At 38.4% G+C, this 26,768-nt stretch overlaps 3 protein-coding genes and 2 pseudogenes across 3 annotated transcripts in view; 3 read left to right on the plus strand and 2 right to left on the minus strand.

Moving 5' to 3' along the window:
- Positions 1–11,577, plus strand: part of ANKRD45 (ankyrin repeat domain 45) — a 53,340-nt gene extending 41,763 nt beyond the window's left edge. Inside the window, exon 6 of the mRNA XM_057729631.1 lies at positions 7,899–11,577. Within this exon, the coding sequence (XP_057585614.1) occupies positions 7,899–7,930 (32 nt within the window). The 3' untranslated portion in view covers positions 7,931–11,577. The remainder of the gene's footprint in view (positions 1–7,898) is intronic.
- On the minus strand, positions 2,571–7,793 carry LOC130848014 (60S ribosomal protein L32-like; annotated as a pseudogene).
- Positions 11,578–15,686: 4,109 nt separating the features above from the next.
- SLC9C2 (solute carrier family 9 member C2 (putative)) overlaps positions 15,687–26,768 on the plus strand; it is a 79,472-nt gene continuing 68,390 nt past the window's right edge. Inside the window, exons 1-4 of the mRNA XM_057727238.1 lie at positions 15,687–15,822; positions 16,745–16,845; positions 18,787–18,915; positions 24,030–24,195. Of these exons, the coding sequence (XP_057583221.1) occupies positions 15,687–15,822; positions 16,745–16,845; positions 18,787–18,915; positions 24,030–24,195 (532 nt within the window). The remainder of the gene's footprint in view (positions 15,823–16,744; positions 16,846–18,786; positions 18,916–24,029; positions 24,196–26,768) is intronic.
- On the minus strand, positions 17,805–18,308 carry LOC130850337 (60S ribosomal protein L23a-like). The gene has a single exon (XM_057729798.1). It carries the CDS (start codon positions 18,306–18,308, stop codon positions 17,838–17,840), a length of 471 nt encoding a protein of 156 aa, XP_057585781.1. The 3' UTR covers positions 17,805–17,837.
- On the plus strand, positions 20,873–22,448 carry LOC130848015 (RNA-binding motif protein, X chromosome-like; annotated as a pseudogene).

Genomic DNA, 26,768 nt, shown 5'->3' on the forward strand with positions numbered 1-26,768 from the left:
TGGGTGCTAAAACTCAGGCTTCAGAGGACAGACCTGGGGAGGGGACTAAGGTTAGCCCTGCAGAGACAGCCTGAAGGGCATGGAGTGTGGTACGGGCTGCAACCAGGAGTGTATGTGGAAGAAGCCTGGCCCACCATAGGAGTAAAGTGCCATTGTTAAGAGGTGTATAAAGGGGGACTTCCTAGGTGATGCAGTGGTTAAGAATCCACCTGCCAATGCAGGGGACATGGGTTTGATCCCTACTCCAGGAAGACCCCACATGCCACGGAGCAACTAAGCCCATGTGCCACAACTATTGAGCCTGTGCTCTAGAGCCCATGAGCCACAACTGTTGAGACCGTGTGCTGCAACAAGAGAAGCCACCAAAATGAGGAGCCTGTGCTCCACAATGAAGAGTAGCCTCCACTCACTGCAACTAGAGAAAGCCTGTGTGGAGCAACGAAGACCCAATGCAGCTGATAAATAAATTAATTAATTAAAAAAAAAAAAGAGGTACACGAAGGGAAGGGCGGGGCCCACCATAGCAGCCTACTTTTGGCATGCTCACGGCCAGTGTGCACGGCCATTGAAACCCCATTGTTAATGTGTGAGTGAAGTGAGGGTGGTGCTTGCCATAGCAGCCTCTTTCTCAGTGCCACCTCTGCAAGCTCTGGGAGCATGCAACCACCAGCAGGTTTCCCGCATGTGGAGGCGGGGCTGAAAGCAGAGCCCTCCCTCCATGGCCGTGTGATCCACAACACTGCTGCTATAAACTCAGTGCCTGTGGGACAGCCGAGTGGACAACGGGTGCTCCTGTGGCTGGGACGGGTCCGACCTTAGCAGCTGTGAGCTTTGTGGGTGCATGCATGTGAAGGCGGGGCTGGGGTCTGGGCTGCTTCCATAGCTCCCATGGCAGGTCCAGGTGTGTGACTACTGTGGTCCTGGTACCTGACTTCAGTGTATTGGCGCCTATGATCTGCACTGGTGGCTTTGTGAACACAGAGCCTGAGGAACACCAGGGTCAATAGCCTGCATTCCTACAGTGGAGGCAGGGCTGAGGGTAGTGCGCACAACAGTGTACTTTGTGAGCTCACACAGTGGGTGACAGGTGACATCACAGAGTGCACTCCCCAGTGGACAGCTCTGGTGGAGGAATACTCAGTGGCTCCTCTCCCAGAGGGAGCGCTCCGATCCTGCTTACCTCACACCACAGCTTAGAAATGTATCTGGGGGGCTTCTATGCCAACAACTAGGGAGCAACCCCAATAGGGCTGTGACAACCACAAAGCAAAGAGGAGGCCCCGTTCAACATCCAGTGCAGGCTCTGATCACCACAACATCAGTCATACCCCTGTCAAGGGGATAACAGCCACACACACTGAAGAAAGATGTGGCAGCCATCCATACTAAAAAACAGCCCTTGCACCAAAAATATTAAAACCACACAAGCTACACAGGGATGCTTCTACATAAAAATAGCCCTCCAAGACGACGGTAGGTAATTGTTTCTCCTAAACTCATAGAGTAAGAGAAATATAAGTAAAATGAAGAATCAGTGGAACCACTCCCAATTAAAAGATCAAGAGAACTTCCCTGAAAGAACAAACAATGAAATAGACTTCTTCAGTCTAATAGACACCAAATTCAAAAAGGAGATAATGAAAATACTGAAGGAATTAAGAAGGGCAATTGATAGAAATGCAGATTACTGTAAAAAGAAACTAGGAACTATAAAGAGGAACCAAAACAAATTAGAAAACTTATTTGCTGAGACAAAAGCCAAGCTTAAGGCAATAAGTAGCAGAACGATAACATAGAACGAGTAAGTGATCTGCAAGTTAGAATAATTGGAATCACCCAAACAGAACAGCAGACAGAAGGCCAAATGAAAAAAAATGAAAGCAGTATAAGAGACCTAAGGGATAATATAAAGCAGGCCAATCTACACATAATAGGGATCCCAGAAGGAGAAGAAAGAGAAAAGGGAATTGAAAATGTATTTGAAGAAGTTATGCTGAAAACTTCCCACACCTAAAGAAGGAAGCATACCAGGTATAGGAAGCACAGTGGGTCCCAAACAAGATGAACCCAAACAGACCTACACCAAGATATAATTAAAATGGTAAAAGTTAAAGAGATGATTCTAAAGAGAAAAACAAAACAAGGAGTTAATTACAAAGGAACCCCTGTAAGGCTATCAGCTGACTTCTTTACAGAAACTTTGCAGGCCAGAAGGGAGTGGCAAAATATATTCAAAGTCCTGAAGGGAAAAATCTTCAATATAGGACACGCTCCCTGGCAAGTTTATCATTTAAAATAGGAAAGATAAAGAATTTCTCAGACAAGAAAAAGCTAAAAGAATACAGCAATATTAAGCCTGTTCTAAAGGAAATATTGAAAAGTCTTCTCTAAATAGAAAAGAAGCAAGAATCTATAGGAGATAGAAAATCACAATTGGAAAATAAATTATTTAAATAAGTCTGTACACAGTTTTTTTCTTTTTTGCCGAGTTTCATGGTTTTATTAACACAAACACAATGTGCACATGATCAATCTGTTCTTTTATTTCTTTTTTTTTCCTTTTTTCTTTTTTCTTTTTTTCTGCATAGCCTGGTGTTGGGATTGGTGATAGCCTGCTGGGCTGCTCTTTCCACAATGCTTTGTGGTTCTTGGAGGCGATGTTGTGAGCAATCTCAGTCCAGTAAGATTTGTTGCACATCAGCAGCACTTCAAGCTCCTTGACACTGTGGACTAGGAACTTCCAAAAGCTGCTGAGCAGCATGTGCTTTGTTTTCTTGTTGCTTCCATAACCAATGTTGAGCATCAAGATCTGGCCTTTGACCCTTCTGTGCACCCTGTTGTCAGTGCTTCTGGGTTTCTGCCAGTTCTGATTAATTTTGACATATTAATCTGACTGATGCTGGATAAACTTCTTGGTCCTCTTTTCAACAATCATGGGCTTCATCAGGGATCTGAGGGCAGCTATGATGCTGAGTAGGAGATGGCTGCCTCTTCTCTAGGCAGTGCTGAGGAAGAGAGCAATACACAGATTTAAAAAAAATAAAATAAAAAAGATTTTTCTCTGAAAGTGATACTAACTAATCTTTCTCTGAAAGATACTAACACAATGAACAGCAAAAGAATAAACATGAAGATATAAAATAAGACATCAAAATCATAAACTTTGGGGGAGGAGAGAAAGAAAATGTTGATTTTTTTTTTTTTCAGAATGTATTTGAGCCTATTTGGCTACCGGTCTAAAGAAGGTAAATATAGGAAGGGATTAACATACTTCAAAAACAGGGTATCTACAAATCAAAAACAAACAATAGATTCACAAAACCCAAAAAGAACACAAGCATAATATAAAAGAAATCATCAAAGCACAAAAGGAAGAACAAAAAGAAAAAGCAAGGAGCAAAGAAGAGATACAAAATCAACAGGAAAACAAGGTTTAAAGTGGCAATAAATACATATCTATCAATAATTACCTTAAATGTCAATGGACTCAATGCTCCAATCAAAAGACATCAAGTGGCAGACTGAATTAAAAAAACAAGAGCCTCCACAAGACCCACTTTAGGACACAGGACACACTAGATTGAAAGTAAGGGTGTGGAAAAAGATATTTCATGCAAATGGAAATGACAAGAAAGCAGTTGTAGCAGTACTCATGTCAGACAAAATAGGCTTTAAAAACAAAGGCCATAAAGAAAGATAAAGGAGGACACTGTATAATGATAAAAGGATCAGTATAAGAAGAGGATATTATACTTGTCAACATATATGCACCCAAGTACATAAAACAAATAATAACAGACAAAAAGGGAGAAATTGATGGGAATACATTAATAGTAGGAGATTTTAATACCCCACTCACACCAATGGACAGATCTTCCAGACAGAAAATCAATAAGGTGACAGAGATCCTAAATAATACAGTATAACAGTTAGACCTAATTGATATTTTCAGGACATTACATCAAAAAAAAAAAAACAAACCAAAAAAAAAAAAAAAAAAAAACCCCACAAAAGAACCCAGAATATACTTTCTTTTCAAGTGCACATGGAATATTCTCTAGCATTGACCACATATTAGGGTACAAAACAAGCCTCAACAAATTTAAGAGTATAGAAATTATTTCAAACATCTTTTCTGACTGCAATTGCATAAAACTAGAAATCAACCACAGAAAATGAAAAGAGAAGAAAAATCAATTACATGGAGACTAAACAACATGCTACTAAAAAACCAATAAGTCAATGATGAAATCAAAAAGAAAATTTAAGAAATACCTCGAGACAAATGACAGTGAAAACACAACTATACAAAATCGATGAGATGCAGCAAAAACAGTTCTCAGAGGGAAGCTTGTAGTGATACAAGCCTTCTTCAAGAAATAAGAAAAATCTCAAATAAACAAAGTAACCCACCACATAAAAGAGTTATAAAAAGAATAACAAACAATACCTAAAGTCAGCAGAAGGAAGGAAATAAAGATCAGAGAGGAAATAAATAAATAGAGATTAATAAAAACAATAGAAAAAAATAAAATCAATAAAATCAAGAGCTGTTTCTTTGAAAGGGTAAACAAAATTGACAAACCTCTGTGCAGGCCCACCAGGAAGAAAAGAGAGAGGACCCAAATAAATAAAATAAGAAATGAAAGAGGAAAAAGCACAACGATACTGCAGAAAGACACACTTGAAAGGAGAATACTATAAAAAATTATGTGTCAACAAATTGGACAACTTAGAAGAAATGGACACATTTCTAGAAACATACAGCCTGCCAAAATTGAATCAAGAAGATATAGATAATTTGAACAGACTGATCTCTAGAAGTAAAATAGAATCTGTAATAAAAAAAATTGCCTACAAACAAAAGTCCAGGACCAGATGGCTTCACAGGAGAATTCTACCAAACATACAAAAAAGAACTTATACCAATTCTTCTCAAACTCTTCCAAAAGATTGAAGTGGAGGGAACACTCCCACAGACATTCTATGAAGCCACCATCACCCTGATACCAAAACTGAACAAAGACACTACCAGAAAAGAAAATTACAGGCCAATATCTTTGCTGAATATAGATGCAAAAATTCTCGACAAAATACTAGCAAAACGAATCCAATGACACATAAAAAATATCATACACCATAACCAAGTTGGATTTATTTCAGTGTCACAAGGATAGTTCAACATATGCAGATCAATCAGTGTGATACACCACATCAATAACAGACAAAAACCACATGATCATCTCAATAGATGCAGAAAAAGCATTTGATAAAATTCAACATGCATTCATGATAAAAACTTTTATGAAAGTGGATATAGAGGGAATATTATCTTAACATAATAAAAGCTGTTTATGACAAACCTACAACCAATACAGTACTCCACAGTGAAAAGCTGAAAGCCTTCCCACTAAAATCTGGGACAAGACAAGGATGTGCCCTCTCACCACTTCTATTCAACATAGTATTGGAAGTCCTAGCCACAGCAGTCAGACAAGAAAAAGAAATAAAAGATATTCAACTTGTAGGGAAGAGGTAACATTTTCACTATATGCAGATGACATGATACTATGTATTGAAAACCATAAAGACTCCACACAAAAACGATCAGAACTGATAAATGCATTCAGGAGGGTAGCAGGATATAAGAGTAACATACAGAAACCTGTTGCATTTCTCTACACGAACAATGAAATATCAGAAAGGGAGTGTAAAAAAAAATCCCTTGTAAAATTGCATCAAAAAAATACTTAAGAATAAACCTGACCAAGGAGATGAAAGACTTATATTCTGAGAACTATAAAATGTTAATAAAGGAAATTGAAGATGATTCAAAGAAATGGAAAGATATCCCATGCTCTTGGATCAGAAGAATTGACGTTGTTAAAATGGCCATACTATCCAAAGCAATGTATGCATTTAATGCAGTCCCTATCAAATTACCTGACATTTTTCACAGAAGTCAAACAAATAAGCCTAAAATTTACATGGAACCATAAGAGACCTAGAATTGCCAAAACAATCCTGAGGAAAAAGAATAAAACAGGGAGCATAATCCTCCCAGACTTCAGACAATGCTACAAAGCTACAGTAATCAAAACAGCACAGTATTGGCACAAAAACAGACATATGGATCAATGGAGCAGAATAGAGGGCCCCAAAATAAACCTACACACCTGTGGTCAATTAATCTTTGACAAAGGAGGCAAGAATGTACAATGGGGAAAAAATAGTCTCTTCAGCAGGTGGTGTTGGGAAAATGGGACAGCCACATGTAAATCCATGAAGTTAGAACACTCCCTCATACCATACACAAAAATTCAAAATGGCTTAAAGACTTAAATGTAAGACATGACACCATAAGACTCCTAGAAGAGAACATAGGAATAACTTTCTCAGACATAAACTGTGGCAGTGTTTTCTTGGGTCAGTCTCCCAAGGCAATAGAAATTAAAGCAAAAATAAACAAATGGGACCTAGTCAAACTTATAAGCTTTGAGAAAATATTTGCAAGTGATGCCACCAAAAAGGGCTTTATTTCCAAAATATACAAGTGGCTCATACAACTCAATAACAAAAAAACAAACAACCCAATCAAAATATGGGCAGAAGATCTAAGTAGACATTTCTCCAAAGAAGACATACAAGTAGTCAGTAAACACATGAAAAGATGTTTATCATCACTAATTATTAGAGAAATACAAAACTACAATGAGGTACCACCTCATACCAGTCAGAGAGATCATTAAAAAGTCTATAAGAAACAAATGCTGGAGAGGATGTGGAGAAAAGGAAACCCTCCTATACTAGTGTTTGGAATGTAAATTGCTATAGCCACTGTGGAAAACAGTATGTAGTTTCCTCAAAAAACTAAAAATAGTGTTGCTGTATGATCCAGCAATCCCAATCCTGGGCATATATCTAGAAAGAGTTATAATTCAAAAAGATACATGCACCCCAAAGTTTATAGTAGCACTAGTAACAATAGCCAAGACATGAAAACAACCGAAATGTCCGTTAACAGATGAATGGATAATGAAGATGTGGTATATGTATAGAATGGAATGCTACTCATCTGTTAATAAGAATGAAATAATGCCATTTGCAGCAATATGGATGGACCTAGAGAAAGAGAAACACAAATACCATGATATCACTTACATGTGGAATCTAAAATATGACACAAATGAACTTATCTACAAAACAAAAACAGACTCACAGACATAGAGAACAGACTTGTGTTTGCCAGGGGGTGGGGGAGGGATGGATTGGGAGTTTGTAATTAGCAGATGCAAACTCTTATATATAGAATGGATAAACAACAAGGTTCTACTCTATAGCAGAGGGAACTATAGTCAATATTATGTAATAAACCACAATGGAAAAGAATGCGGAAAAGAATGTATATGTAAATATATGTATAACTGAATCACTTTCTGTAGAGCAGAAATTAACACAACATTGTAAATATACTATACTTCAATTAAAAAAATTGCCTCTTTACCCAAGTCCTCTTTATCCCCTCCAAGCACCCCAGTATCTCGCACCTTCATATTAGAGAAGTGTTAGATCTTGATGGAACCTTTGAAATGACCCCCTTGTTTTACAGTGAAGAAAGTGGAGACACATGAGGTTAAGCAGTTTATTCAAATGGCTGAATTAGGAAGAGTAATATTGATTATATGAGAAGTGTGACCTCGTAGCTTTAAATATTAGGGAAAGAAAAGGTGGGAATACTTGAATTGACATACCAACATCAAGGTTTCATTAAGGACTGGCTCAGGCTTGGACATATTGATTTATTTCATGCCCATTGCCCATTGTTTTAAAAACTTGCTTTATTTTTGTTTTCTGTAGCAAGCTAATTAAATGTAATTTAAAAATCTGCTTCCTTTCAGGTCAAGTGAAAAGTGCCAAATCTGTATTTTAACCATGGTCAGGAAAGAAGTCAAGATCATACCTTCTACTGAACATGTATTTTATAAAAGGCGCCACCTTCTATATTTATAAAGGCAAACCTATTCATGCTGACCGAAGTTAAGAAAATAGATGTGGGATTTTATAAAAATGTTTAAGTATGAAATTAAATCACCCTTGTTTTGTTTTACCCCATTCAGCATGCTTATGTCCAGACTCTCTGGTCTTGCCTCTGCCCCCATAAGTCAGTTTCATGTGAGTTCCACTTGCTTCTTCCAGAGAGCACTTGGGTAAGAGTCACTCACAAAGACCATATAGAAACTTTGAAAGCTACTTAGAGACTCTAACAAATTTCTGTGTAATTGTTGAGGCAGGAAGTTTCTGTTCAAGTGAGCAATTCTTTTTTTTTTTTTTTTAAAGACATATTGGCCATTTCCAGAGGAAAAATGTGTTCTCCCTCTCTCAAAAGGAAAGCTACAGGGTGACACTCTGGAGCAAGGAAGTATTAAGGATGGTTTGGATCAGGATCCTCTGCTTATACACTTATCACTTTTTTATGTCAAAATTTTGACACCCTTCTGTCTTTAAATTAATAAATACAAATGTTTAGTTTTATATTTAGATTTCCCCTACTCTGCAGGTTTAGTTATTATAGTTATTATAACTATACTGCATGCCATTTTCCCTTCTGTTTTTCTGTTTTGTATTACCTGTGTTTTAAATATCATTGTTGGTTTCATATTAGTGATTTGGAATGTCCTTTTTTTTTTTTTTTTAAGTTTGTCTAAGAGCCCCTGAACCTTCTGCTTCTCTGACTTTCTAGAATAGTTTTATAGAAAGAAAATTATTCTCTTCTTTGTCCCATCCTGAAAGCTAGTTTTTTATTGTTGAGGGGAAGGAAAAGAAATAAGTAATTCAGTAATTCCTTGTCAGTTGGCATTTTCTCAGCCATGGTTTTGAGGTAACACTGTCTCACAAATTTAAAAGTTTTGAGATCTTTTTTTTATGTATGAGCAATTCAGCTTCAGTTGCCTTAAGCAGAAGAACAGGGCCATGAGTCTCACCCCCTCTCTGGTAGATCCAGTAGGTGTTTATGGTGTAGTGCAAAGAAGGAGACCTATGTTTGCTCCATGCTCTTAATATTATAGATTGTGAGAAGTCTGTTATCTTTAAGCACTGCAATAATTTGGGAAAAGGCTAGGTGCCATTTTTGTCATTTATACTCTAATTTTACATTCTCTGAGCCTTGATCTTGAATATGACATTGCTTTCCAGGCATGTGGTCCTGGTGATCAGGGAAGGATTTATAAATCTCAAAGATTCCTAGATAAGAACAAGGCATTTCTGGAGACTCCGAGTAGAAAATAAACCTCTCTCTCCTTTATTCATATTTATGTCTTTATTCTTAAACTGTTTGTAGCTCTTAATATATTTGCTAATGCCGTCTTCTTGAAACTCACATTGGCGCCTTTATGTCATTATGGTTCCTTTACTTTCTTACAAACTACTTTTCTAACTCTTTTCTGCAGCTGCTATGAATATGTTTGTGTCCCTCCTCCCCCAAATTTGTATTTTGAAACCTAATGCCCAATGTGAGAGCATTAGGAGGTAGAGCCTTTGGCAGGTAATTAGGTCATGAGGCAGAGCTCTCACGAATGGGATTAGGCCCTTATAAAAGAGGCCCTGGATAGCTCCCTTACTCCTTGCTCCATATGAGGTTACAGCAGAAAGACATCCATCTAGGAGGCAGACTCAGAAAGTCGGCTGGCATCATGATCTTGGACTTCCCAGCCTCCAGAAGTGTGAGAAGTAAATGTTTGTTGTTTATAAGGTACCTGGTTTATGGTGTTTTTGTTACAGCAGCCTGAATGGACTAAGACACCAGCTCCTTTTCTTCATCTTGCCTCAAGCTATGGGAACTTTTCAAAAGTCAATCCTGTCTTTCAATTTTATATGTCAATTATACCTCAATAAAGCTAAAAAAAAATCAATCCTGACCCTTGGCAAGGCAGTGTGAAGTCTCCACTCCATGACCTCTATCCCCAGTGTTAGGAAGAATGAATCCCTCCTTCTTTGGGTCACCTTCAGCATTAATAGCTTCATACTGTATTCTATTTAATTGTTCGCAAGTTGAACTCTGAGCTTTTTGAGGGTAGGGGCTTCGTTTTGTTTTTCTTCATTCATAAAGAGGCTATAACATAGTAAATTAGTAAATAATAGTTGAATGAATTCTCTTTTCGTACCACCTTTTCATAGAACTCACTAGTCTTCATTAATTTATAGAGCTTGTTCACCTTTATGGAATCCTTATCTCCATATTTTGCTTGTGCCAGTGCCCCATTTCAACTCCTGCTCCTGCAGAAGACAAGCCGCACACACGCCCTGCACTATGACTGTATATCTAGTTTCTTCTCTAATTGTCTATTTTTTAACTTTCTTCTTGAATGCCATATCACTTTTTTTTTTATCTCGCAGAGAAACCAAGAAGCCATATCAGTTTTTAGGCATGTGAACCTGGTGATTATGAAGGAATTCCTGAATCTCATTTCAAAGATTTCATTGATGTGACAGTCTGAATGTACATCTATATCTATAGATAAGATTTCATTGATGTGACAGTCTGAATGTACATCTATATCTATAGATCTATGACTTTAGTATGTTTTGAGAGATATGGTATGTCTTGTGACTTGTTGCATTGAATTATAAATATATTCATAGGATTGTCAGAGATCCTTATACTCTGAGTTTGAGCTTTTACTCAAGTAGCTGCATGGCTTTTTCTGAACATCCACAGAGTAATTAATTACTATTTCAAGGTGCATACTAGGAAATTAAATCACATTATTTGAGAGGTAGTAGAGCAAAGGCTACATTGAGCCTGATAACTTCTAGACAGTGGTTCCTTAGGCTTTTGTATTTTTTTCATTGATTGGAAAACTGTAAAAACAAAAGGGAGGAGATTGGTATGATATCATTAAGAGAACAACTGTTATCTGCTATCACTATCATTTAATGAACAAAAAGACATGTTAACACCAAAAAAGGGGAAGATATGATCTCAGTATAAGGTTCTGCTCTTTAAGTTGAATAAATTAAGTTCTATTCTAGGCTTTTATGTTCTTCATTTTGCTATATATGATGGAGCTTTTGTCATGAATCACAGCTGGCATATGGTCTACCCTTTGAGAACTACTACTCTAGACTAAAGCAGCCAGACTGATGTTTAGGTTACCACAATGCCCCAAATTATAAAGGGCTGACAATCCATCCCAGTGTTTCATCTAATCTGTGAAAGATTGTATTTTCCAGGATGGCCACATCTCCTATCCCACAGTCATGACGTTCCTCACATAGGGAGGTGGGTCTCTGTTCTCTCATCATGAACCTGGGCAGGCCTGTGGTTACAGTAGAAGTCATACTCTGTGATTTCCATTGATCATAAAAGATAAAAGTGATACAGCTTCTACCTAGTTCTCTTGAGATGCTAGCCCGGAGAGACCCCTACGGACAGGCAGCGAGGCCCTGGCTGAGCTCTAGCCAGCAGTCATCTACGATAGCAGTGAATCATCTTGGAAGCGGATCTTCCAGTTAAGCTGTCACAGGCGATGCCACGTGGAGCAGAGACAAGCCTCTGCTAAGCCCTGCCACAACTGTAGATTTCAGCCAAATAAATGATTATGGTTTTAAACGACTGAGGTTTGTGTCTGTTTGTTATGCAGCAATGTATAGCATACAAGTTTGGGAAACTGGAAGTGAGAAATTGACATAACAAACCCTAAAATGTGGCGTTGCCTTTTGGGGCCTGGGTAGTAAGCAGAAGCTGGAAGGGGCCAGAGGAGAGTGTTGGTGAAAGCCTGCAGGGCCTTAGACTATTAGCAGAATCTTTAAGGCCGTCTAGGAGGCTATGAGTGGGAATTTACAGGACAGAGAGGAAAATGTTATTAGAAGCTGGAGAAATGGGGCCCTTGTTATGTGATGGTGGTAAGTTTGGCCACACTTGTCTAAGTAAGGAACTCAATGATCCTGCTAAAGACTTTTCCAAACAGTGTTCAACTGCCACCTGGATTCTCCTACTAAAATATGAGAGGAGAGAGATCAGCTGAAAGCAACAGTTCAGGGGCTTCCCTGGTGGCGCAGTGGTTAAGAATCTGCTTGCCAGTGCAGGGGACATGGGTTCGAGCCCTGGTCAGGGAAGATCCCACATGCCACAGAACAACTAAGCCCGTGCTCCACAACTACTGAGCCTGCCCTCTAGAGCCCACGTGCCACAACTACTGAGCCCGCGTACTACAGCTACTGAAGCCTGCAACCAGAGAAGCCACTGCAATGAGAAGCCCATGCGCCACAACGAAGAACAGCCTTTCCTCTCCGCAATTAGAAAGAGCCCGTGCACAGCAACGAAGACCCAATGCATCCAAAAAATAAATAAATAATACAATAAATCTTAAAAAAAAAAAGGAACAGTTCAGTTTTCAAATAAAATTTAAAAGAAATATAAAGGATTCAGTAATTGCTAGATTTGAAAATTAGTTATCATTTCTAGCCTTTCTAGATGCCAAAAAATTCCCAAACTGAGAAATGGCTTCTGAGAAAAGATAAAATCTCAGGCAGGATTGTGAGGTCATTTGTTAAGACCTCAGAGATATCCAGGTGGTATGTCACGGAAACTTTCAGACTCGAAAAGGCTTTTCTCAGCCTCAGACTTGAGACAGGCTTTCTCAAGGCGGCTGGGAAGGTGGCCTCTAGCTGCTCAAGGCAGTCATCACCACACCTAAACTCAAACGGAAAGAGAACAGCCCTCTCCCAGTGATGGTGTACATATCAAGGCATCATCTGATTGGTCTTGTCAGAGGCCCATGCTCTGAACCCATCAAAGTGTTCGGGGAGTGGGGAACTATGACTAAGCAACCTACTATGTGCCTGTCTCAGTCAGACAGTGTCATCTGTCATCAGAAGATGGAGTTTAGGGACAACACACTGGGAAAGCCTCTCAGCTCTCAAAACCACCAGTCAGTTCAACTGGCTCTACCAAAAATGGTGAAATACACATTTATTATTGCTTTTTTTTTAACGTTATGGGAAGTAATGTTATGTAGAGAAATTTGATCATCTCTGTGTATTTTAGTTATGTGCTATCTCTAGCTCTCAGAACTATATATAATCTAGAGCCGACTCTATGAATTTTGTTCAGGTTTTCTTGAGGTATGAGTATTTTTCCAGAAGCCATGGAGAATCTGACTTTTGAAATGTAAAACTGCATGAGTCTTACCTGAAGGGTCTAGGTGACCCAGGTGAGCCTGAGGGGACAGCAGTGGGATAGGAACTAGATAGAACTGGAAGGACATTACTCAAAGCGATCTGAGGCATTGCAGTTGAGGAGAGAAGGCAAGGTGACAAGCAGTATAGATAAGGTTAAGATGAAAATGGGAGCAAGGGTAGTGAACTTGGTCACCAGAAGAGTTCAGTAAGGGCAGGATGGGAATGAGTAAGGAATGGGTCTCTCAGGAGACAGCCTTGAATAAGACAGCTTTTTTTTTTTTTTTTTTAAACAAGGTCCTTGGGATTCACGGTAGGAATAGACCTAGTGGCTTATAAGAACCGTACCAGACGACAGTAACAAAATGTTGTAAAGCAAGTATTTTAGGGGAACGGTGTGTGAGTGCCAACGGTGGCTGTTGCCGTCAGGGGCAGCCATGGAGCTGTCGATTGAAACTACTCAGTCTCAAGTAGGAACTGGGGCTTTTATTTGTCAAAGTTTCCTTGATATAGTGATGGAGAAGATTGATGATAGATTTAGTCATCTCATTGCTGTGGTATTATCCTTGGTGCCCAGGGGAAGAGGATTTGACTAGTGTGGCACAGGAATGAGAGAGCAGAATTTCACTGTCAAAATAACTTTCTTGAAAGTAAACTACAGATTGATTTATAACTTGTTTATTTGTTTAAATTTATACTGTATTTGTTTTTAATGATTAGATTTGAGGTAAAAATATCACATATCAGGCATCACGGAATTTGGGATGCATTTGTCCTGTGAAGAATGGGTGATATTGTTTCTTCAAATCAAAGACCAAAAGCCAATGACAAGTAGTGATAAAAGGGAATGAGAAACTCCACTGAAAAGGAAGGAGAGGTAGAAAAAAAGAAAATAGAAAAGGATGAATTACAAAGTCAGGGGAGACGAAGCAGTGTTGAAAAGGGTTAGGGTTGAAGAAAGAAAAACAGTATATATTAAAAAACCGCATAGGAGGAGGTTATGTCTACATGGTCAATGACCATTTCAGGCATTACGTCAGGCAAAGAAAATCAGTTAAAACAGTTATATATACAGACACACAATTAAGAAATGCAAGTTTCCCTGGAATTGAGATCACTTAGCTCCTTCTGGATTGGGGGTGGGGATAATGTGTGTAGCCAATCAAAATGAAAGTAAGTTGGCAACAAACCAATAGGAATTAGGCATGGAAATGGCTTTCAGTGTGATGTCAGTTGGCAGTACTGTACGTAGCAAACGGACACAGAGCTGAGCATTTTTGGTGATTTTCAAGTGCCTTCGTCTTGATTTCAACTCTGGACCTGCTTAGTCTTGGCAGAAGGTATTGCTGGTCTTGATAGTTTGGAGAACTTGATTTGAGAGTAATGCTGTAATGACAAGTGGGGATAGTAGGCTGTGAAGGTGCCACAGATGTGAAGTGCTACTTGAGGGACAGATTTGAAGATACAACATTTTGAAACTCATTTCTGGCCCACCCTCTGCTTCACACCAGAATCATTGTGGCTTGCAGACCAAGCAAATGCAAAACAAATATCCAAAGAAGAGCTCCAGTTATTATTGGGGATACTTCAGGAACCTCTAGGAATTTTAAGTTAAGGCTAGCTGCATGAAAAAGACGAAGAGAATGAGCCCTTCTCAGGATCCCCACATAGATTTATGCAAGCTATGTCCTACACAAGGACAGCAGCTGGAGGTGGGGGGGGGGGACGGTATTAGGGCTGAAATCTAGCCTGTTATTCACATGCCAAGCCATGTGTCCTGTTGTTAGCGAGGGGGACTTTTTCTAATTTACTCAAAGCTACCATATGTTCAAACTTAAACTTTTGTCTTTTCCTTTGTTTTTAGGTTATTCGCGTCCTTCCCCATCCCCAACTTTAACTGGTGTGACTCAACTTTGACTTTGTTTCCCATTTGCCATTTTGGATTTGGTGGGGCCTGAGAGAGGAAAAAGGGACAAGGGATTGCAGTAGTAAAAGAAAATTCTAGAACGATTTGTATCTCTGGAGAAAGAGCTCCCCCTCACAGAATTCAGTTCATCAGATATTTATGGAGAGCCTATTGTGTGCCACCTACTGTGTGCACAGCCTTAAGGAAAAGTAATAGTCAGCCCTGACCCTCAAGAAACTCACTCTCCAATGGGGAAGGCAAACACTACCATATTGTACAATAAATGGTATGAGCAAAAATCAGTACGATATCTCCCCCACACACATGGAGCAGTGTGAGGAAGAAACACTAACACTGCTATTAGTGGTCCCATAAAATGTTCTTAGAGCAAAGGTGAAACAGGAGGTATTAATGTGAACCTTGTGGCAAGAAGAAATGTGCCCAGATCAGAGTACAGTATCATTTTAGGTAGAAAGAATGTGGATGGATTGGGTCTTGGCAAGTCTCATTTTCTTCTTTTTTGCGTATCATAACAGGTTAGTCTGTACTAGTTTGTGTCAACAGTAACTCTCATCCAAGTTCATCAGTTGGAACTGAAAAAGCAATGGCAAAAGCGAACGCATCCTTCTGGGTGCCAAAAAAGGGTAACAGACCTGATTTACTCTGTGGAAGGTCAGCTGAGTACACTTTTATAAAGGGGCATTTCCCAATTCTTTTATGTTCCACTATTGTTTTGGGAGGTAGGTGGTTGTTTTTATATCTCATCTTTCCTCTGCCCTCTGAACCTTTCTTAGTGCAGTGTAATCACAACTACAACAAAAGAAGGGGACCAGTGAAATTACAAGATGTGAGTGAATGCTATTAGTCTTATTTCATTTAATTATAAGTATGACCTATACTATGCTTCTTTTTTCAGTGACATTTGCTGAGCACAGCAGTGTGGAGAATAAGACAGTCCTTAACCTCAAGGAGACCTCTCGTGGGGGAGACAGGCAGACAAATAATTACAATGCAGTGTTGTTAGTATAACTATAAAGATATGGTCCAGAATCTCTGGTAACAAGGGAGAGAGAGAGCCTTACATTGCCTAGCTGCCTGCTTGCCTGCCAGGCCGAACCTGACCAAAATATCTGGGATGAGGCGAGGGCAAATAGGGCAAATAGAACCCAGATATATAGTTCACAGTGTGCTTAGTTAACATCATCAATTTTGTCCATTCTAGTATGGCTTTTGATGTGCTTTTTCTTTAGGGAAGATGCACCACCCACCCCACCCCCTAGTGGGGAACTAGGAAAATCTTCACCTGTGAGGTCTCTTAAACAGTGATTAAGAATTCAATAGGTATGGTGAATTTGGTTTTTCATAATTTCTCATCATCAGAACCATAGGCAGGATACTCATACAGTGATCCTAATGCATCACTGGGTGGGCAAATGGGAGGCTGTCGGAACTTCAGCATTTTCCAGATTCACCTATGAGTGATGCCTTATTATGTGTCTCTCATACTACGAGACAGCATTTATAACTGCTGTCAATTATTTATTCACAATAATATGACGTTCAGAGGAAGTTTAAAGTCAAATACCTACAGAGAGGTAATATTAAATTGTTTTAAAACTATACCTTATGTCTAAATAACACATACTTTTTTTTCTTTTTTAGGACTTCTGAGGACATTTTTAAAGAATTCTGAAGTCATTGTCTTGACAATTCTTTCTCTGTTTGGATTTTTGATAGGACAACTGGCCTACAATTTTGTTGAGGTGACGTACATATGATAAATTAGAGAACTGATTAAAGAATAAAGACCCAAAACAAGGTCAACTCCCATCCCTTTCCCTGAATGAGTGGAATTATTATTAATTTTTTTCATGTTAGTAGCTACTAAGAAAAATTTATCCGGTGTTAAAATTTTTGAAAAACCATCCAAAAAAGGAAACAAATTAGAGAGGCTTAAAATAAAGCAGTAATTTGGGAGTGAAATGTGATTGCATTTTTGGGTTCTTGCCATCTGCCTTTGGTCCTGGCTCTTGTTTTCTTCCCCTGTACATACACCAGACTCTCTCCTGCTATTGTCTTCAATGCTCACAGAGACTCTAGTTACAAAAGGCAGCAGTTACTGTCACAATGAAGCATGGTTACTCTTTTCTAACTGCCAGATTAAATGCAAAACATGCATCATATGAAATATAATATAGATCCAAGAAAAACTTTAATTTATTGACATGATTTCAAATGTGTAGCAGCGTGATCAATGACAATTTGTCTCCACTCATTCTTTTATTTAAAAAAAAAATAGAGACAATGCTTGTACCTATTTAGGATTGTAAAAGCCCCTTGTTATTCTTTTGAAACACCACCACGACAAATAACATCTTTTGAGTGTTACCTATGTGCCAGGCTCCCTTTTAAGTTCTTTTTTTCAAATTAATTTATTAACTTATTACTACCTTCAGTTAATTCATTCATCCTCACAGCAACCCAATGGAAGTAGGTACTCTATTCCCATTTTACTGATGAGGAAACCGAGGCACAGAGATGTTAAGTAATGAAAATTAAACTGTTAATTGGGCCAAAAACTTTTTAGGAGGGAAAATTAACAACACTTCAGTCATTGTTGCTGTATTTTCCATTCATCTGTGTATAACCTTCATGATTTATGTCCTGTATACACAATCTGTACTATTATCTAGGTATTATTATTTTTTTTTTTAGCGAAAACTTTTATATTTAGAATTAGCCAGCTGAACTCAGTTTAGATGATCCCAATTTTGTTGGCAACATCCAAAGTGTCATAATCGGGGGCCAGTCGAACATATGCCTTCTTCTCTCCATCAGACCTGATCAGGGTGTTCACCTTAGCCACGTCTATGTCATAGAGCTTCTTCACAGCCTGTTTAATTTGGTGCTTGTTGGCCTTGACATCCACATTGAACACCAGTGTGTTGTTGTCTTCTGTTTTCTTCATGGCTGACTCAGTGGTGAGCGGGAACTTGATGATGGCGTAGTGGTCAAGCTTGTTTCTCCTAGGGGCGCTCTGCCGAGGATATTTGGGTTGCCTCCTGAGCCGCAGTGTTTTGGGCCGTCGGAAGGTGGGTGACGTCCGGATCTTCTTTTTTTTGTGGCTGTGGACGCCTTTCAAAACTGCTTTCTTGGCCTTCAAAGCCTTTGCTTTGGCTTCGGCTTTGGGAGGGGCAGGATCTTCCTTCTTCGCCTTCGGCGCCATCTTCTTGAAAAGCTAGGTATTATTTTTCTCTGCTTGACTCACTGAAAGATTTTAAAATGCTAAGCGAATGTCTGTGAAATCACAAGTACCCATGCAAAGTTCTTTTTTTCCTCTTATGCAAATTAAAATAATTATCTAACAGTCAAATAAAAAATGCTTATCTGTGGACCACCTAAAGTCACCTCAGGGATCACCGATGGTGAAGTACCGCTTTTGAAAATATTGATTATTTTCCACAAGCAATGTTTGTGTAGCCTAAACTCATGCACGTTTCTGGTGAATAGAGGACTATTCATTTAACTCATGTGGATGGTTATTTAGATCGAGAAATCTACAAGACCCCCAGGACTGGCCTTGTAGATAATCTCTCAGTTGCAAATTGGAATACTTTAAAATTTATATTGACAGAGCATCAACCTAATTTCTAATACTTAAAAATGGTAGCAAACTAATTTCTTGTTTGCCTTTGTTAGTTTAGATGCACCAAGTCGTCTACCCTCTTCTAAGAACACCAAGTTTTTCACTTTATTGTTATTTTTCACCTTTAATTATATTTATGGCTGCTTTGGATGTGGACTTCTGTATACTCAAGAATGTGTTTTGGCAGGTAAGAACACATTTTAAGACAAATTATGGTCCATTCTTGCTTATTCATGTTGACAGAGAATCTAACTGGCTAGAAAGAAGATTAATAATTCACACATCTTACAGTTTTAGTTGTTTTATCCTCTTTGTTCTGCATAACCACTAATTAAAGATAGTTGAGGGGAGGGAGAAGGCATGAATATTTGCTGAGTGACCACTGTGACTAGGCACTGAGTTAATATCATCTCCATTTCACATATAAGCAGAGTGTAGTTCAGAGGTCACAAGACTGATAAACTGCAGAATTGGATCCTAATCCCACCTCTGACTTCATCTCAGCTGTATCTGTAGATTTGTCCATTTTCACTGCTATGGTTGTTTTGTTTATGACTTCTCTCTCTCTTTTTTTTTTCTTAATCATGCTTGCCAGATTATTTTATTTTTCTTTTCAAAATGTTTTATTTCTTTGATTTTATTCTGTACTTTTTCTAATATTTTAAGCTAGGTATTAGTTGATTGACCTTTAGCTTTTTCACTTTTGCATTTTGTGCATTTAAGATTTTAAGTTTTCCTGTGACAACTCTTTTAGCTTCACCTCACATATTTAGATTTTTAGTGTTTTCTTTATTATCCCTCCTACCTAAATTTTATACTTTTTTCTTTGACCTGTTGTTTTAAAAGCCGTGTCCAAATATGGCTTTTAAATCATCATTTCTCTGATCACATTGTGACCAGAGAATGTGCTTTGTATATCAACTCTTTGATTTTTGTAGAAGTATTATTTTCTTAGTTAATTTTTTCCTCATTATTTAGTTACACTTTTGTCCCAAATAATGCTTTTGTTTTAAGTCAATTTCATCTGGTGTTATTATAGTTATACTAACTTTCTTTTAGTTATTATTTGCCTGCTAAAATTTTTCCATTCTTTTAGTTTCAAGATTTTGATGTCCTTATGTTTAGATGTCTTTTCAATAAGATATAGCTGGATTTTATTATTTTATCCATGTTGAGAATCTCTGCTGGGCTTTTGTGTTTTTTTTGTTTTTGTTTTTGTATTTTAGGGGTAATGTTTATTGTAATTAAAAATAGATTTATATGGGAAAAAGATTTTAGCAGATTTGAAACACCAAGGAAAATATATAGATGGAAGATAAGTCTTTGGAAGATGCTCAACATCTTAAGTTATTAGGGAAATACAAATTAAAACCATACTGAGATACCACTGACATTCCTATTAGAATGGCAACAGCCGCAAAAAGAACAAACCTGATTAATACCAAGTGGTGGTAAGAATGCAGAGAAACTAGAACTCTCATACATTGCTGGTGAGAATGCAAAATGGTAGAGTCACTTTGGAAAACAGTTTGGGGGTTTCTTATAAACTTAAATATATACTTGCTGTGTGACCCAGCAGTTCCATTCTTATGTATTTATCCATAAGAAATGAAAACTTAATTTACACTAAAACCTCTGTGTGAATCCTTTTTTTAAAAAATATTTATTTATTTTATTGCACCAGGTCTTAGTTGCAACAGGCGGGCTCCTTAGTTGTGGCATGTGAACTCTTAATTGCGTCATACATGTGGGATCTAGCTCCCTGACCAGGGATTGAACCCGGGCCCCCTACACTGCGAGCTTGGAGTGTTAACCACTGCTGCCACCAGGGAAGTCCCTGTGTGAATCTTTATGGCAGCTTTATTCATAATCTCAAAAGTCTGGGGAATTCCCTAGTGGTCCAGGGGTTAGGGCTCCCTGCTTCTACTGCAGAGGGTGCAGATTTGATCCTTAGTTAGGGAACTAAGATCCAGCAAGCTGCACAGCGCAGCTGAAATAAAAAAGAAAAAAGAAAAAAAGGAAAAAATCTCAAACGTCTGGAAGCAGCTCAAATGTTTTTCAAACTGAATGAATAAAGAAATTGTGCCACATCTTACAATGGAATACTCTTGATAGGCACAGTATGGAAGAATTTTAAATGCATTATGCTAACAGAAAGAAACCACATTCAAAAGGGTACACTATGTATAATTCCTTCCTTCTCTCAAAGGCAAAACTATAGCTTTGGAAAACAGACCGTTGGTTGCAAGGAAGTGGGGAGGAGGGAAGAAATTGACTACAAAGCGGCAGCATGAAGAAATTTTTTGCGGTGGTGCATCTGCTTTGATTTTTCATTGTGGTCATGTTTACATGACTGCATTTGTCAAAACTCATTTAACTAGCTCGTTGCTCAGTAGTGCGAGCTGCTTCCCTCTCCCGTTCTCGGCACCGACCGCCCGCCCGCCCTCCCGCGTGCTGAGCAGCTAGGAAGCTGCTGTCAGCGAGCTCGTAGGGGCTTGAAACCGTCGTCACCCCCCCCCCCCCCCCCCAGAACACTTTCACCACGGGGGAAAAATTGTTGAACAGATGGCCCAGGAAAGCTCTTCATCGGTGGCCTCAATAAAGAAACAAACGAGAAAGCCCTTGAATCAGTATTTGGCAAACACGGACGAATAGTGGAAGTTCTCTTGATGAAAGATCGTGAAACCAACAAATCTAGAGGATTTGCTTTTGTCACCTTTGAAAGCCCAGCAGATGCTAAGGATGCAGCCAGAGACATGAATGGAAAGTCCTTAGATGGAAAAGCCATCAAGGTAGAACAAGCCACTAAACCATCATTCGAAAGTGGTAGACGTGGACCACCTCCACCTCCAAGAAGCAGAGGCCCACCAAGAGGCCTTAGAGGCAGAAGAGGAGGAACTAGGGGACCTCCCTCACGTGGAGGGCACATGGATGATCTTGGCTATTTCATGAATTTTAACATGAGTTCTTCCAGGGGACCACTTCCAGTAAAAAGAGGACTACCACCGCGAAGTGGGGGTCCCCCTCCTAAAAGATCTGCCCCTTCAGGACCAGTTCGCGGCAGCACTGGAATGGGAGGAAGAGCTCCTGTATCACGTGGAAGAGCTAGTTATAGAGGTCCACCTCGAAGGGAACCCCTGCCCTCTTGTAGAGATGTTTATTTGTCCCCAAGAGATGATGGATTTGCTACTAAAGACAGCTATTCAAGCAGAGATTACCCAAATTCTCGTAATACAAGAGATTAAGCACCACCACCAAAAGATTATTCTTATACCATGATTATGGTCATTCCAGTTCACGTGATGACTATCCATCAAGAGGCTATAGTGATAGAGATGCCTATGGTCGTGATCGTGAGTATTCAGATCATCCAAGAGGAGGTCCCTACAGAGATTCATAGGAGAGTTACGGTAACTCACGCAGTGCTCCATCTACACGAGAGCCCCCTCCGTCTTTATGGGGAAGCAGTCGCCATGATGATTACAGCAGCTCACGTGACGGATATGGTGGAAGTCGAGACAGCTACTCAAGCAGCCGAAGTGATCTCTACTCAAGTGGTCGTGATCAGGTTGGCAGATAAGAAAGAGGGCTTCCCCTTCCATGGCAAGGGGGTACCCTCCTCCAAGAGATTCCTGCAGCAGTTCCAGCCGCGGAGCACCAAGAGGTGGTGGCTGTGGAGAAAGCCGACCTGATAGAGGGGGAGGCAGAAGCAGATATTAAAGCAAACAAAACTTTGGACCAAAATCCCTGTTCAAACAAACAAACAAAAGTGGAGCGTATTCTGTCATAACTACCCAAGGACTCTACTAAAAGGAAAGATTGTGTTACTTTTTTAAAAATTTCCTGTTAAGTATGCCTTCCATAGTTTTTATGTTCTTGTGAGGGAAAAATAGTAAAACATGTTTAATCTTTGATTTTATGACAGTGCTTTCAACAAGCAAATGTTAAGTGTGTTAAGATGACATGTGTCCTAGTGTTGTAATTTTCCAGGTAAAAGTGTCCCTAAAGGCCACTTCCTTTAAGATTTTCCCCAGTAAATGATGCGGCAAGCGATTCTAAGATCTTCCACGAAATACCTAGTCATCTAAAATGGAGAGGTGAATCCTCCTGCCTATACAAACAAGCTAGCTATTAGAGGGTGGTTGGGGTATGCTACTCTTGGGATTTCAGAGTGTCTTCAAACTGAAATCTCAGTGTTCTCAGTATGAAAAACCTGAGATCAGATGCTTATATGTAAGGAAAGTGCCATTCGCCCAGTAAACCCAAAAAAGCAAATGGATAATGCTGGTCATGTTTAGCTTTTCTGACATTTCCTTGGGAATCTACAAGAAACTCCCCTTTCCCCCTCCCCAATAAGACTATTTAAGTGTGTGTTAAGCAACCACAGCATACTAAATAAAAAGTTTGGCCAAAACCAAAAAAAAAAAACCGAAAACAAAAAACCACCCACCCCCAAAAAAAACCCTCATATAACTATACGTCAAAAGAATGAATTTTACCGTATATAAATTAAAGATAAATTTTTAAAAATCAAAAGAAATAGATTTATTTCTCCCATATAATTTTATACTTTTCTTTATGATGCTCTTCCTCTGCTTTTTCTCATTCTTTTTTCCTTTCTCAGTCAATCGATGCTGTTTTCTTTATCCGCTTTGTTCCTTCTGCTTGTTTAAAAGTTTTGCATTCTGTTGCTAATTTTAAGGCAGGCGTTGCTGATCGCCTCTTCCTTTCTTTCTCACTAACCGAGTGACTCACTGTATTTTGAATATATGGTAGTGGGCCCAGTGTGAAATAGTGCTACATTTCCCAGCATCCCTGATGCTATGATGTGGTAGTGCCAGAAAACCATTGGGCAATGAAATGTATACAAAAGTTTGCTGACTGTGGATTCTTCCAGACAGCCCTTAATAAGGGGGCCAAATCAGCTGGCACGTGCTTTTTTTTTGCTCATTGTTTTACCTCTCTTTCTGCCTGGAGCCCTGCAGATCATCACTGGGGAAGAGTTTTACACGGAAGCAAGAAAAATTTGCATTCCGTTTTAGAACATTTTGATGTGGAGAACTATTAAGCTGGAATAGCACCAAGAAAGAGGGGTGAATTGGTCTTTTCATAGTCAGATAGAATCTTATTTGTTTGGAAAGGGTGGTTTCTTTGAGGCAGGTGAATCAGAATACCTTTTAAAGTTATCTTCCCGAGTAATTGTATAAAATATATAGCAAGATCTGATTCTTACATGAGTAAATGCAGTCATACCATGTTTAGGTGTTAAATCTAATACTATGCTATGAATTGGTTTCACAGGCTGTGTTAACTGGATTGATCAGCTTTTCTACAACATTCATCATAATTGGATATGTGGTTCTGAAATTCAATAGCAATTCATGGGATTTGCAATCTTGCCTCCTCTTTAGCATGACCCTTGCCATTACAGATCCAGTTCATTCTGTGAATTCACTGAAAACTATTGGTATGTCAGATTTATTTCTCTTATTTTGAAGATAAGAGGATATATTATTTCCTTTTGATAATATTTTGCTTCCACAAATTATGCATCCAGCAGCGTAGATATTTGTGCTTTTTTCCTTGGAGATGGAGCATTGACTGAAGTATGCAAAGTCAATAAGGCAACCCGGGATCTGAGATAAAGAATCTCAAATAATTTTTTTCAAGAGAAAATGTTATCTTTCTAGAAGGTGATAAAATTAGCATTCTACTCCATTCCATTGAGTTCTAAGCCACAAGGTAGAGACTTGGCCCTATCTCTTATGGTACTTTTCCAAGGCCTAGGTACCTCTTGTTAGAGCTGCCTTTATTTTGGAGCAGCTAACCTTGGGCATGTGGGAGAAGGAGTTGTAGTTTATTTAAAAGAAATGAGGTGAAAGTATAGTCTGGCAAATATGTTACTCAATAAAAGCTTATTCCCAAGAGGGTTAGGGATTCTGCACTACTTCCCATCTTACTTGGTAAAAGGTAATTTCACTCTGAAATAGCCTGTTGTTATGTTTTACTAGCACAGCAGTAAAAACATAAAATGGTTAGATGCTATTTCTGGTTTTTGACTCAGAAATAATTAACTAACTGGCTTTAAGGTTTCAGTTATATTTAGTGGAAATATATCGCCTTATGATTGGGGTGGGACAGCTACAACCTTTCTGGCAGGTTATATTCACATTTTTACACCCATTTATACTTACAGTTGAGAAACTTAAGAGGTTTTGACACTTTTGCCTGTGATATTCTAAATTGTTGCTAGATATTTCTCAAAGAGTCTGATCCTGTCTTCTTTTTCTCTCTGTTTTTTTCCTGTAGGTACAACTTTTTCTTATCTTTTCTTCATCTGTTTTTCTCCTTTAGCTGTTTGTATTTGCTACTTGTTATATTCATCTCATTATCTTCCTGCTCTCTTTTCTGCAATCTCTTGACTGTAAGAGGCTCTAATAAACTATAAACTTTATTTATTGCAGTTTCCATACTCAAATTTTTTTTCCAAAAAGGAGTAGAAAGTCTTTTATTTCTTTAAAAGAAAACTAGTAAAGGTATTTGATTTAGTTGATATTTTCTTTATGTCAATAATACTCAGGTGGTACATGGTTCTGGAACTCAGTGACATCTTTGCCTAGTGACATCTTCACCTTTGTGTGAATTAGTTAAAAAATGATCCTTTCTACCTAATTGTCATAGTACATTACTTTTTTAAGGAAAAATATTTTTTTGCCATATGCCTAAAATTACCATAATAACATATGAAGCTGCAGTTCCTACAGCGTGACTGGGGCTTCATTTGATGTGGCACCCTTGTGCACTATAAAACCTGCAGAAGCAGGTTAAGTCTGAGGTAGCCTGACCTACTGAAAACAGTAGTGCGTGTTCACATGCAAGTTAAAGGAACTTGTCTATTCATTACCTGCTTTAAAAGAATGCGCAGGGCTCAAACAATTTTTACTTTAAAACAAATCTGGAATGGGAGCTTGTAAATAACCTCAGTGAAGTAAAAGGAATTATATGCTTTGAAAAAGACTTCAATATTCAAATGGTTTTATCCGAGTCATGAAATTACAGATGATTTTTGTTTCATTCTTTCCTTTTCCAAATTTTACAATGAATTAATGAATATGTTAGTTCACATTAAGCCAGTAAAAAATGTGGAGGGTGATTCTTGTGGTGTTTTACTATAAAAAATAACTACATCAGATTCAAAACTTCGTACAACAAACCTTACGCTTTACTTGCTCTTGGTTGACTCACTGAATCTGAGGGAAGAATTAAAGAGTTTCTTGACCAGCTAAATCAGATATGCTAATAATCTTCAAACCTGTTTAACCAGTATTTTGTGTCTTCTGTCATAGTCAAAGTTAGTAACAAGTAGTAACATAAGATGATTATAACTTACCTTGCCTTTTATTTTCTTTGCTTTCTTTATTGGCTACAATAATGAAGCACAAAGAACAGAAATAAACAGCCTGAATATTGATCCACAATAAGGCACTGAGTTATCAGAAATTCTGTATTATCCTGGTATTTATCCTATCATTCAGGAGAATTTCTGCAATGAGAGAGCAGCATTGACATATATACACTACCAGTTGTAAAATAGATAGCTAGTGGGAAGCTGCTCCATAGCACAGGAAGATCAGCATGGTGCTTTCTGAGGACCTAAAGGGGTGGGATAGGAAGAGTGGGAGGGAGGGAGGCTCAAGATGAAGGGGATATGGGGATATATGGATAAATATAGCTGATTCACTTTATTGTACAGTAGAAACTAACCTAACATTGTAAAGCAACTATACTCCAATAAAGGTGTATTTAAAAAAAGATACAGAAGTAAAGAAGTAATAAAAAAGAAGAAAAAATTAGAGTATTTGTTAAATATGAAAAAAAAGATACATAGACTCTAAATATTCTGATGTTTCATATACTCAGATCAAGCACTTGGAAAATAGAGATTTACTTTCTTTTCAACTATATAGCATATTTTAAAAATAGTAATAATGAAAACCCCCAACTATATATTTAATTATTATGTGTTTCAAAACACCAAAG

This window comes from Hippopotamus amphibius, chromosome 3, assembly GCF_030028045.1.
Source record: "Hippopotamus amphibius kiboko isolate mHipAmp2 chromosome 3, mHipAmp2.hap2, whole genome shotgun sequence".
Classification (NCBI taxonomy): Eukaryota; Metazoa; Chordata; class Mammalia; order Artiodactyla; family Hippopotamidae; genus Hippopotamus; species Hippopotamus amphibius.

Bases quoted from the DNA above. Each gene is read 5' to 3' on its own strand.
- LOC130850337 (XM_057729798.1), bottom strand. From the start codon at position 18,308: ATGGCGCCGAAGGCGAAGAAGGAAGATCCTGCCCCTCCCAAAGCCGAA.